Consider the following 13,432-nt stretch of genomic DNA (forward strand, 5'->3'; position numbering starts at 1 on the left):
TGAATTCAATCACGATCAAATACTGATGAGAAAAAACAATTGTCAATTTTCATTTTGGAGATTGGAGAACTGCATTTCTCCCATAGAGTTGTATTGGCACCTGCCCTCCATCTGACATTATGACATCATCACATTCTAAATTGTGAAGCAACCTATTATCACTTTATTAGAATGAAGTAACCAAGTGTTCTCATTTTATTAGGCTGTAATACAGTTTTCTAACCCCTAGATGTCCTTCCTGTTCAATGCCCCTCTCCTCCTCTTAAAAATAAGTTTAAAAAGTAAAGGTACCTAGCCCTAGTCATAAGCAGTAATACAGGAGTGGTAGATTTTAATGTGGACAAATCTACAATATTTATTGTTTATTTGGTAGGGACAGTGCATATTAATGAACACACATTGGAGTCATGCATGTATTGTGACCACTCGCACTCAAACGCACTCTCACTGGCCTATTCATGTTTTAAGTGGTAGGAAAAACCGGAGTACCTGGAGGAAACCTACGTAGGCACGGGAAGAGCATGCAAACTCCACACAAAAAGGCCCCCTCCGGCCGCGTATTGAAAGGTCTCTAACCACTGCACCACCGTGACGCCAAATATCTACAGCACAGTCTTGCACTAAGCCACTTAATTAACTCTCTCAATGCAGGTACTGACAGGTCGGGTGTTGTGTGCACTTTAGTTTTAAGCTTAGGCACATCTCAAAAAACTGATAAAATATATTATTCTTGTACAAATCCTTCACATGAGGTTGACACTCACTGACTTTATACCATTTTTAATTCGAAGTACAATTTGGTACTTTTTTGTATGAATTTAAGTGTTTTACAATAAAAGCATGTGGCAGATCTATATTTTATACAATGATTTCAGAGTTTCAAATAATGGACACATTTAACGCTGAATGATGTCTTAAGAGACCTAAAAAATAAATAAAATTACATGTTTCATAATGGTACTTCCATTTTTGCAGTGTGTTATACTGTGATATTGAAAATGTATTCAGATGGGTTTTTTTCTTTTGTACTGTCGATACATTGATTGCAGGGTCGTTGTGTCACATAGCATTACCTTTATACCTGCTACAAATATAAATAAACCATTTAATACAAGTCAAATCATGTCTGTGTGTTTATGTTAAGCAAGCTTTATTTTTATCTAGCTTCTAAAATAATTACACTTCTAGGATACAGAAGTGTATCCTAGATACAGTGGCCCCTGTATCCTGAACTAGGAGACAGTGGCCTATATTTTTGGTGAAAAATCGCTAATGTGCCCAAAATTAACATACGTTTACATGCTTAGGTTTGTTCTTCAAAAATAATACAAAGATTTGTTTTTGTGTTTAAACATTTTAATTGACTATCCAGAATTCAGTTACATCAAGTAATTGTAATAAAACAGGTTGACAAATTCAAAAGTGCAGCAAGATCAAGGCTGAGATACTGCTCCAGCCTTCTGGGCCGGTAGAGATCACTCCTTTATATGTTGCTTTGGTTTCCATTATTGACCATCATGAATAAAATAAAGTATATTCAACTAGAGCCAATAGGCATCAGTACATTTACTACACTGTTACCCTTTTCTTATTAGTTATACATATTCACCTGGCTATTCTTTAGTACAGTACACTATGTGTGTGCATATATATATATATATATATATATTTTTTTTATATATATATATATAAATAAGGAATACCTTCATGTGCCTGAAATGGTAATATACCGCAATAAAATAAATTGATCTTTTGAAAAGTCAGCTGGAAAGCTGCATGATTGAACATACAATGAACACTTAAATATTTCTAATAAATATAAGGGTCAACAAGAGTGGGCTCTAAATTAACTCATATAGGCTATAGCCATTGACCATGTGAAGCAGCAGAGGAGGCTTTAGGGCCTCATGCATTCAATCCATTTTATATTTATGTACAATTTATGAAAGTACAGAGTGACAGTGCAGGCTTTGGTCAGTAAAAGGAATCTCAGCGATAAAGTGCAGAGTCAAAGGGAAAGTGTGACATCAGCCCCAGATATAAACTTGGTGTTAATGTTTTCTAAAAAAGGCAGTTGTGCCTGAATCTGTTCCACTGTAGTGACAGAAATATGTTTGCACCTTGAGATGTCCAGTGTTCGGAGTCGTTTGCAGTGCTCCACCAAAACGAACAAGGATCTAAAAGACGAGAGTTCAGTCAAAAAGAGAATAAATGTACAAAGGTCTGTTTAAAAATACTACATACCTGTCAGTGATATTACAGCAGGAGAGTGAGAGGTGTTGCAGCCTATGCAAGTATGGCACAGCGTTTGCCACTCCCTTGTCACTGATCTGTGGGCACTGGCTGAGGTTCAGACTGATGAGGCTGCGGCAGTGAAAGGCTACGGACATTAAACTGGCATCTCCGATTTCAGAGAGCATAGCAAGAGACAGGCACTGGAGGTCTGCGTAACGCACCACCTGCAGAAAAGGGGAAATGGACAGACTATAGACTTGTATACTGTGATAACTGGACAGTAAAAAAAATGCATATTAAGAAAATAATTATCATTTATTTCATTTTTTTTAATCAAATGTTTGCCTTTGCATAGGGTAAACCATATAGTAAAGATGGGGTGTTTAAGTAATAGTAATTATTACGAAAAAAATACAGTAATTTTAAGCATAAACCTAAAGCAGTGAACATGAGGTCACAATATAATTTTAAGCAGCCACCTGTGTGATGCTGCTGTCGGTGAGTTTGGGGCACGCAGACAGGTCCAGCTCCTTCAGACGACTCAGAGTTAAAAGTGAAGCACCAGGTTGTTGTTTGAAAAGCTCCAAGTCATTCTGCGTCACCAGCTTGGGACGCTCCTCAAAAGGCAACCGAGGTGGTTTGAAGAAGCCCATGTTCCCAAAGGTTCTTGTAAATTTTGGACCATTGTCACCCTGAAGAGTGCATTACAGTGAATGGTATGTAAAATGCTACATTACTGTTAGGAATGGCTTATGATTCTTACCGTTTCATTGTCAGACTCACTCTTGATGACTTCCATCATACCCAGCAGACCCCAGTCTGTCACTTCCTGGCACCAGCCCAGTCGCAGAACCACAAGCCCCTGCGAGTACGTCGTGATGGCGCGGACTGACACGTTCGTGACATTAACACATGACGTAAGATCTAGTTCACGGAGCGTTTTCCCAAAGAGCTGCGTGAAAGAAAATACTGCCAGATCCTGAAAAGAGGTCCATGTAAACATATTGTACACTGGCATAGAAATAATCTTTTGAAAGACCAACCCTCATGTAGGGGCAGCTCTTGAGGTTGAGTGTTTCCAGCTCGGCACGGCTTGCATCACATCTTGTTAGACCATTCACCGTTTCAACTCCACTAATATTCAGACACTCTGAGAGGTCTAAACTTCTCAGAGATGGCACTGAGAGCAGATTAGCAAGTCCTAAACAAAACACAAACATTGGAATTGGAAGAGGCTTTTTTTATGAAGCTTAGTGTAAATCTAACCTGGAAGACCTATCTGCAGCACCATCTCCAACATCAATCATCCACTCATTGCCTCACCTCCTCCGCAGCAACATCTCCATCTCAGCCAATCATCGCCCAGGATTCAAGATTCAAGCCCACTTGTTCACAGCCTCGTCCACCTCCCAGCTCATGCAGCAGCCCTCCTCCACCTCATCTCCACCTGGCCTCACCTCTGCCTTCCTTTCGGTGGTTATCATTCCCTGCTCATCTACGGCCTCTCCTCTAATAACCAGTGTTTAAACGATTACGTACCATGCATATTCTCAAGGTTCAATGTCTGCTGACGTCTGAACACCAAATACGTTGTACAGAAGTTTCCCTAATGCCTCTTCTGAATATTTACAGGTTGAAATGCATGTCTTGTCATAAACAAATTAGGACATCAAACATGTTGATTACATTACAGCTCAAATTATGATATGCTGACCTTTTTCAGTGACCCTCCAGTCCCGTGACAAAGATAGGTGCCTCAGAGACTTGAGCCCACTTGCAATGGCCTGCACAGATCTACTGGTCAGCTCAGTGCAGCCACTGATGTCCACAATCTGCAGCTCTGGCTGGTGTTTGACCAGGGCCTCCACTGAGTAGTCTGTCAGCTCTTTACAGCCTTGAAGACACAGCTCCTCCAAAACCAGACCTGGAACCTGTAATAATGTAAATATATATCCATCGTTGTGTGAGTATTATTTCAGGATGAAGCCAATGCAAACTCAAACCTGTGCAATGGTTCGCAGTGACTCTGGAGTGATGGAGGTTCGGCTGAGGTCCAGAGCCACCAAGGTGGACTTCTGCTCCGTCAGCAGCTTTCTTAAGTTCCTCAACGACAGCAAAGCAGAAGAGTCCACAACACCTACAGGGCAACCTTGGTATGGATCAAACTCAAACGCAATGTGGCAGCCGGCCAGAGAGAGGCGCCGCAGGCCTGGAGTGCAGCTCGTGAGGCGGTTGAAGGTCAAGTCAGAGAGATAACGGAGGTCAGACAGGTCCAATTCCTCAAGACCCAACAGAGCCATCCGCACCTGAGCAATAAACTATCATTAGTGCACAGTGGAATAATGAATAGAAAGTACAATAGCAACATCTTTATCACAGCTGAACAAAACATGCAGTGGGATAAAATGAGTCACTGTCCCATGAGTGGTGAGTGGACTCAAGAACAAAGTTTTCATTCCTCCATTGCCATTCATTACAACTGGATCGAAGCGTGAATGTGACTCATGGTAATACCGGACCATATTGATCCCAGACTCATGTAGCCACAGAGCTTTTCTTCACATTTTACTTGTGTCTATAGGTTTATTGAAAGTTCTCGTCTGAAATTCTTTTGCCATTTAAGGGGGCCTAGGGGTATGGATGTTCATCAAGATAACACAGGAATAACTTTTGTTATTTTGTTTATAGCTTCTTCCTTTTTATTGTCTGTTTTCTTCGCCTGTAATGAATGCAAGAGTAACTTGGACACTTGAATGTCTCCTTTGGAGATTAATAAAGTATTTATCTACTGTATCTATTTAGTACTTATTTGGTGTGGCCTTAACTTGTGTGAACAAACAGATACGGAGCTCTGCATGACCATGACGTGAGGAGAGTACCACCTGCTGCCGGTGCTCTTCCCTGGAAAGAAAGGCTCCAGACATAAAGAGGCTGTCCAGGCCCCTCAGGTCCAGTCTGCGCAGGGCTGTGAGGCGGGGTAGCAGAGCCAGCAGAGAGGCTTCTGTGATACTGCTACCAGGCAGGGCCAAGCTCTCGACCTTAGAGCCAAGCACCACTCCCACCTTAGGAACAGAGAACAATGTTGTTATAACTGTTCTAAGCATGTGACTCATGGGGAGGAAAAAGTGAATACACCGTTTTGATTTTCTTATATTTCTGCCTAAAGGGATCATAAAATGTGGTCTGATTAAAATCACAAGAATGAGTAAACTAATACCACCCAAACATTTACATTTTATCATATCTTTATAACATGTAAACATTCACAGGACAGCGTGGAATAAGTGAGTACAAACCATCTCTAAAAGTCTTGAACATAAATCCACGGTTAGAAAAATTGTCTATAAATGGAGACAGTTCTGCACTGTTGCTTCACTTCCAAGGAGTGGCGGCCCTGTAAAGATGACTCCAAGGGCACAGCGCAGAATACTCAATGGAATGACCCAAAAATATGATAAAATGTAAATGTTTGGGTGGTATTAGTTTACACACTGTTTACCCATTCTAATAAAGATAATAACACATTTAATGAGCAATTTAGGCAGAAATGTAAGGAATTAGAAACGGTGTAATCACTTTTTCCTCCCACTGTACAGTTGTAACAGAAGTCATTTCTATCATAAAATGGTTTTGAAATGGTTTGTAAAGAATGACTTGTCCACGTTATCAGACACTGACACTCGTAAAAGAGACATATTAACCATAAACAAGCTACTATACTCCTGTGTACATTGGACCTGACTATGTCCATACAAAAAAAAAGGTCTCAAATATTTCCATCTATTAAATTAGTGTTTGTGCCAGAATAATCTTTATCATAATATTATAAGTGCAAAGGTTTGCATTTCCAAATACCATTTGATCGTTTATCCTAAATATATACTTTTCTTTTCTTTTCTTTTTTTTTTTATCACATAATCACATGACATCCTTGTGGTTATTGTACAACACGTTCACTACACCAGTAATGCAATTTAGTAACATTTTATTCACACCTCTAAAAGCAGACTTCGGGATATGCCAAACCCATCCAGCTGACTGATGACCAGGCTGCAGCGTGGCTTTCTGCTCAGACCCCTGATCAGCTCAAGAGAGGAGGATGAAGCTGGGAAGCAGAAAGTCTTGTTCTTCTGCACAAAACATTATTCAGTTAAGATTCACCAACGAGATTTGGTAAAAGTTTTCTGTCCGCCATATTTTGTCTTCTTGCCCTATTACCTGAAAGCGCAGGTCCTGGCTGGCATAATACCAAGTACGACACACAAGTGATGCCTCTTTTCGGTCGGATGCATGAAGAAAGCTCAGGATATAAACTACAATCTAAATATAATGGAGATGCGGAGGGGAAAATGCAGTTAAATTTGCTGTTTTAAGCTACAAACATATATGACAGCGAATCATGTGCAATGGACAGAACAAAACCAGTTAGTACATGATCGATAATCTATTAGTATTTTCTTTTCTAACTGGTTACCTCAATTGGCAGTTCAGGCGATTCTCCACTGTCCTCATCGAAGCTGTCTTCCATATCAGCTAGCTAGTACGAACCCAAGCAAACTGCCACACCAGCAGTAGATGTTTTAAAGAATGAAAATTAACAGGGATAAATGTTAAACAAAGCTATGGTATTCATCGTTGTTTGCCTCTACTTGATCAACCGGTTTCATAATGCGAAAAGTGCGCCCCGAAGCAGAAAGATATTATCCCGGATTTACTTGAACCTATCACCAGCACAAACAAACTCTTCTTCGCTGGTTTAAATGCGGCTGTCTCAATACCTTTTCAGGAACGTACCGCCACCCACTGAACTTGAGCGTGCTAGTCGCGGTGGTTAGCCCTACTCGGTGGTTCAAATGTGCATGGATTCTTCCACCACAAAAGTAATGATTTGTGGACAACTACTAGTTTTTCAGCATAAATCAAAATTAATTAATAATCACTCATCAACTAATGTATTATATTCTATAATTGATTACAACACGGCTATTTCCTTGATCAAAATGAGTATTAAAGCATTAATGCTTCTCTGACAGAAAATCCATTGTAAATAGATTTTTTGTGAAACCAGATAAAAGAGCTTTGTACAGTCCTGTGGCAGGTTCAAATCAGCAAAATCCAAATATAGTATTAATGAAAAGGACTTAAAGGTGCATTATGCAACTATTTATAGGGGAAAATATATTAGCCTAATATTAACGTGTATTTGACCTTCCAGTGACCCCGTGGCTGTATGGGTGGTTAACATAGAGCCTTTTGCATCCTGGCCTGAAGGACACTCCAGGATCCACTGTTTTAGGGTTTCTGGTATGTTTTCACTGCTGATGGATCTGTGTCCATGGTAACCAGAAAACCTACCAGAAACCCTAAAAAACTTGAAATAAAATTGGTCCTGGGGCATCATAGAGGCCACTGGGATGGAAAGCAAAGGCACCAAGCTGACCACACATACAGCCACTGGGTCAATGAAAGGTCAAATATGCTCTAATATCAACTTTTCTTTTCCGCTTCATGCATCTTTAAGTTCCATTGGACCCGGAAGTAGAGTGATGACAGCATCATAAGAGGGTAAGTGTGATGTCATGTCATAACATAGCTACAGCATGGCAGTTATTCCATCATGACGGCAGCAGCAAATTGAGTGGCACACCAGTCAATTTGCAAAGTTGAAGGTTCTATTCAGATTTAAAATGTGCATATATCCTCTGTTAGGCACTCTGGGTACCACTGTTTCACTTAGACAATTTTATTGTTCTATTCCTTTGTCATTATTAGGGTAGACGAGCTTGTCAATTTACCCCACCGGCTCCCCTAACATTGCTGCTGCAGACAACCCATTCTACCATCTGAGCCACTGGAAATTACTGTTGCTGGAGTGGGCCGGACTAGAGCCTAATGAAGCTACTTATTTTGTATCCTTATTTCACTATAAAATGTTTGTGTTCACAGTTACCTGGAGAGGAGCAGGGGTCCAGAAAGGGGAATAAACAGCTGTAGTGAGGACCTGACCATTGAGAGGATTGGATGCAGAGTAGGGCTAAACTATACCGCCATTGCTCTGCTCAATCCCGTCAGACCTTGGAAGCTAAGCAGGGAAGGGCCTGGTCGGTACTTGGATGGGAGACCGTTTGGGAGCACCAGGAAGCCTAGCGAATGTAGTGTGAGTGAGTGGTTGGTGGTGGTCGGAGGGGCCGATGGCGCAGACTGGTTGCCTCGCTTCCGTCAGTCTACCCCAGGGCAGCTGTGGCTACAACAGTAGCTTACTACCACCAAGTATGGAGTGAATGAATAATGCAAAGTAAAGCGTCTTTGAGTGTCCAGAAAAAGTGCTATATAAAACTGATGCATTATTATTATTATTATTATTATTATTATTATTATTATTATTATTATTATTATTATTATTATTATTATTATTATTATTATTATTATTATTATCATTTGGTGACACCTGAAAAGAGAAGAGCCAAAAAGTGTCTCGACAACCAAATATCTGTGTTGCACTGTATGTTTGTTCACTTGACCAATTCCTCCCGCGTAAAACCACTTAATTTAGAGACCTTTTACTTAGCCCAGTACCTTCTGTAGTCTTCATGTTAATGAGTCACTTGGTTGCTCAGGTGAGAGTTTCAGAGCACCATATGGGAGGTGCAAGGGGAAAAGATAATACAAGAGAGAGAGCGAGAGAGAGAGAGAGAGAGAGAGAGAATAGGGCTAGGCTGTTGAGGCACCAACTCATGTTTGTGCAAGGCAAGGTGCAGATACACCTCCACCCAGACATCGGCCAGTGTATTTGTGTATGAGGAAGGAAACTACTTCTCCCTGTTCACTGTGTGGATGTGCTTTTGAACTTTTATTTGTTGTTTCCTATACCCTTGGATGTCGCCAATGGTTACCGCCTCCACTTCCATAAATCGGTCTACCCACTGGAACGAATTTTCTGCAACTTTTTTGTAAAACTTATTTGTCGTCATGGCAGACTTCCCATCCAAGGTGACCACAGAGACCGGTGCTCCCAGTGCCCAGAGCACACAGCAGGGGGGCAACAGTCTGAGGGGGCTGGCCTTCCAGGTCAGCTCTGGCATGGACATGTCCTTCATTAGGAGCATCCCAGCCTTCCTTATGATAGCAGAAATTGTGAGTTGTCTTCTAATCCACATGGCACACAGTTGATACACACATGCATAATTTATGATCAATGTCACTTTAATGTCAGTGCTATCATATTTCCATAACAGTTTGTGAAACAACATGATCACAAATAATACTTTATGTTCATTGATTTTGTTTTTTTATTGGTTTGTTTAAAAAAGAAAACTAGTGATACCATTAATAACTTTGCTATTACTATGCCACCTGTTGGTTCTAATAATAAACTATAATGATCATTGATGTCAATAGCTTACTACATCTCACTTTGCCAAGAAGTTATGCTGTTGATTCGAAATGATAGAAAGAATGACCAGTGTTGAGTAGAACACTTGAGTGAATCAGTGATGTATTATTATTTACATTTACAACTTTTTTGCTCAATAGCTATTTTGCCTAGTCTGTAAATAGCTTCCTCACATGTTTAATAGCCACGATGTACACATATATTTGTAATGTTATGACTTTTTCCCCTTATTTCTAATGTCAAAAAAGGTAAATTGTTGGTTTTGATCAGAATTAATCTAAATAATACTCAAGGTGTACCATGTTTAATTTTCTTATCGTAGTTTACATAGACTCTAATCTAAGTATTTTAAAGCACAAGTTGTCACAAAGGTTATATGATATGATATGATACCAATATGTAGCTGTAAAATTAGCCCTGTGTCAAAATACAAAACAAATAATAGTAACCACCGAGTAAATATACTGGACGAACTTGTAAATAAACGTTTGTGGTGAGCGCACAACACTCATTTGATTGACTAATTTCACGATTAAGAATTATAATATTTAGTGTTTCTGAAATTGTCATAATAAAGTTGAGTGTTACAGACTGCAGTCACACATTTGACAGATTGTTCCTTATACGGCCTCTTCTGGTTTCTCTTTCATGTCCCATATTTGCACTTTGGCGCTGTGTCGACAGATGATAGCATGTGATCTGCTAAATGACTTACTAAACCCATGAGATCTTTGTCCCCGTAGGCTTGCCGCTCATATCTCGCTCATAACACCGACATTGTCACCCGGTTACAAGCACCTCACTGTTAATACTGGCCTTGTTAAACATTTCTTTCTCTTAACAAACAGCAAATATGATCAGATTCTTTGGAAAGCACTGTAAGTAAAGGTGATTTATCAAAGTCAGTGAGGTGTGGCAGCTGACCCTGACATTAGAGATAAGAATATTTTCTTGCTTTTGTGTGTTGAACATATGATCACTAAAATCCACTAACCAACACACTAATATTATCCATAAATTCTTGAATAATATTTTCTATTCTGAAATATAGTATATCCATTGGTTTATTTATTTGGTAGGGACAGTGCATGTTAATGAACAAGCCACACCAGTTTCAACAGATTATTTGCACATAATTACTGTGCTTAACTTTCAAATTTTCTTCTTGCTTTGACTTTGTACAGAATGTCAGAAAGTCCAATTCTATGTAAAGCTACACCACGTAGCATTTCAATCAGTTATAGAATAAAGAACTAGCATTCATTAAGTATAGGTGTTTTATTAGTGGAAAAAACAGACTTTTAAAGACTTTAGACTTTATTGTCCCTGGGGGAAAGTTCTTTTTCATGTACACAGTGCATGTTTGACAAAGGACAGACAGAACAACAGAAAACAAACAGTATAGAGTACACTCAGCGGGGCCTGTTAAGAAATTCGATGGCTGACAGGATCAGGCTTCTTTTAGAACAAGTCTTCCCACATCTAAGCGTCCTGAGGGCAGAGGGGTGAGGTGAATGTGCTTGTGTACATCAACAGCTCTTCTCCATGGAGGTGGTGCCGAAGGGTGCTCGTACACCTGTCCATCCCAAGCGTGATGAGTCCCAATAGTTGGGTTTGTTTGTGGTGTGTGAGCGCAAACCATGAAGTCTCTCGAACCTCACTGCTCCTGTTCATCTCAACCTTAAACTCAATGGACGTGCATGTAAACAATCATTTTTGATGGATAACTGTGAGCTCAGTGCACCCAAACATAGGCTCCTCTTCTAAAGGTTTTATTTTGATAGACCACAGCATATCTAACGGATCATAAGAAGCACTACTGGCATTGCTGTTTGTTTATTTATGTTTCAGATTTTCAGCAATTTAGCTGCTCTTGCACAACATTTAAGATGAATGTTCCGCAGTAATAGCTTTAATGTAACTTGTGAAACTTTCACAATAGTGTCATAAGTCATGTGTCTATCACAAAATGAACTGTGAGGTTCAACACGAGCTTCATCCCCCGGGCTATGCGCCAAATGAACACCCTCTTAAAGGAGGAACAAAGAGATTCAACATGTAGGCCCTGTAGGCGTCAGGAACACTTTATTGTAGCTTCTTCTCATGCTTTTTGACCGCCTAAAATGACAGAGGTGTGTGTTCATATCATTTCACTACATGTATCACTACATCTATCTATCTATCTAGTAATATTATTTTACTGTCAAGCAAATTCAAGAGCTCAAACCTTGAGTTCAGGTTAATTCCAATAACCTGAACTTAATATTTATGTGTGAGCAATCTACAATCTCAAAAGCCTTTATTTAAACAAGCTAATAGTGTTTTTTTGTTTTGTTTTTAAAAACATTGTGCAGTGGGTGTTTCTTTATCCTTTCTTTGACCAACTTCTTAGCAATGAATTTGCCTTATCATAAAGCCACTCAGTGAAAACAGTGTAATCCCCTTTGCTTTTGCTCAGAGCAAATACTTGTTGCAATAAGGTTGGCTTACTTTGGCTGTAGTAAGACGAGAGGCTATTGCATATGCAATGTTGAATTCATGTATAAGGTGATTAATCCCTGTATGATCCTTTATGGAGGTCAGCATCAGGTGTGTAAAAGGTAACACAGTGGGTCTGTGCATACATAATGGACAGTCCCTTTGTGATCACAAATCTAGGCTGTTTGCATAATTTTATTTTATTTTTGCCTCTTGGCTGTAATTTATTTTATGACAAATCTTAAAATATGTTTTACACCTGTAGGTTCTGGGACTGCTTCACTGGGCTCTGATAGCCGGAACTCCCTTCCATGGCGTTCCTGCATATGGATGGGTCATGTTTGTGGCTGTCACTTCGTGGCTCTTCACCTTCATATTATTCTTCATCATTCTGTTTAGTGTGCAGAGGAAGGTACCGTCTGTACCCTGGACACTTGTGGTAGGAAAATGACTGAAACTTAAAACCAAATTAAATTTCAAGTGATGTTTTTTGACAGTTCATCATGTTTTTACTCCAACAGGTGATGATATATTTTGGTGTGGTCACGGTGCTCTATCTAACTGCCTTCTGCACCAATGCAGCATTTGTCTACCGCGGCCTGTACTATGGACATTTTGCAGCTGCAGCAGTAAGATAGTCATAATCGTCAGCATTATACAATGTATTTAGTTTGGTGAGGATTCATACTTTTGAGGCAAACACAGATAAACACAATAGCCTATATAACTAGATATTATTTGGCAGTGAGAATAGTAACATAAGTGTTAATCACTCACCAGTGTTAATTTGGCTATGTAATTTATCTGTGTAGATCAGAGTTTATTGAGTTTGTTCTGTCTGTCAGTTTTTTGCAGCTGCGGTGTCCATAGCTTATGGAGGAAGTGCTGTCTTTGCCTATTTGGACTGGAAGGGTGATGGTGGAAATGCTGCCACCAACACAGTGCCAACATAGGAACTCTGCCCACACACCCTGCTCCCCGACTCCAGAAATTGGAGGAACTGTTGAGGAATAATTCAGTTGTGTCTTGGACTGCTGCTGAATGCAACTCAGAACTTTATCTTATTTTGTCACTGTTTACACTTTCACATCTGTATGTCAAAATACATTTACCTGAAATTTTGAAACGTTAAGTACTGAAATTATTACTATTTTTGTGTGTACTCATGTGTACCCATTTCTAGTTGGTATTCATGAGATGTTATATATGCAATGATATATGCAATAAATTATGAACATGTATTTTACCATACAAATTATACATACATACATATATATACCATACATACATTACAATTACCACATTTAAGTACTAACAAAACAATGT

General features: G+C 39.6%; 2 protein-coding genes across 2 annotated transcripts; one reads left to right on the plus strand and one right to left on the minus strand.

Moving 5' to 3' along the window:
• Positions 1-1,668: 1,668 nt before the first annotated feature.
• Positions 1,669-6,957, minus strand: fbxl9 (F-box and leucine rich repeat protein). Its single transcript, XM_079567502.1, has 11 exons — positions 6,710-6,957; positions 6,454-6,555; positions 6,231-6,365; positions 5,118-5,297; positions 4,239-4,541; positions 3,950-4,166; positions 3,279-3,436; positions 2,999-3,214; positions 2,715-2,927; positions 2,245-2,459; positions 1,669-2,177 (listed from the first exon to the last, which is right to left on the minus strand). Exons 1-11 carry the CDS (start codon positions 6,761-6,763, stop codon positions 2,009-2,011), a joined length of 1,962 nt encoding a protein of 653 aa, XP_079423628.1. The 5' UTR covers positions 6,764-6,957; the 3' UTR covers positions 1,669-2,008.
• Positions 6,958-9,140: 2,183 nt separating this feature from the next.
• Positions 9,141-13,082, plus strand: pllp (plasmolipin). Its single transcript, XM_079567967.1, has 4 exons — positions 9,141-9,369; positions 12,372-12,545; positions 12,628-12,735; positions 12,952-13,082. Exons 1-4 carry the CDS (start codon positions 9,205-9,207, stop codon positions 13,057-13,059), a joined length of 555 nt encoding a protein of 184 aa, XP_079424093.1. The 5' UTR covers positions 9,141-9,204; the 3' UTR covers positions 13,060-13,082.
• The last annotated feature ends 350 nt before the right edge of the window (positions 13,083-13,432 follow it).

The sequence above is a fragment of the Gobius niger genome, assembly GCF_951799975.1.
Source record: "Gobius niger genome assembly, chromosome: 12".
Classification (NCBI taxonomy): domain Eukaryota; kingdom Metazoa; phylum Chordata; class Actinopteri; order Gobiiformes; family Gobiidae; genus Gobius; species Gobius niger.

What these genes read in the sequence shown, in the direction of transcription:
- fbxl9 (XM_079567502.1), bottom strand. Translation starts at nt 6,763, where the DNA reads ATGGAAGACAGCTTCGATGAGGACAGTGGAGAATCGCCTGAACTGCCA. An exon ending in GCCAGGACCTGCGCTTTCAG is followed by an intron (nt 6,366 to 6,453) that starts GTAATAGGGCAA and finishes TGTTTTGTGCAG; the next exon opens with AAGAACAAGACTTTCTGCTT. An exon ending in CTGGAGGGTCACTGAAAAAG is followed by an intron (nt 3,437 to 3,949) that starts GTCAGCATATCA and finishes TGTTTTGTTTAG; the next exon opens with GACTTGCTAATCTGCTCTCA.
- pllp (XM_079567967.1), top strand. Translation starts at nt 9,205, where the DNA reads ATGGCAGACTTCCCATCCAAGGTGACCACAGAGACCGGTGCTCCCAGT. An exon ending in TCCTTATGATAGCAGAAATT is followed by an intron (nt 9,370 to 12,371) that starts GTGAGTTGTCTT and finishes TTACACCTGTAG; the next exon opens with GTTCTGGGACTGCTTCACTG. An exon ending in CTGTACCCTGGACACTTGTG is followed by an intron (nt 12,546 to 12,627) that starts GTAGGAAAATGA and finishes TTACTCCAACAG; the next exon opens with GTGATGATATATTTTGGTGT.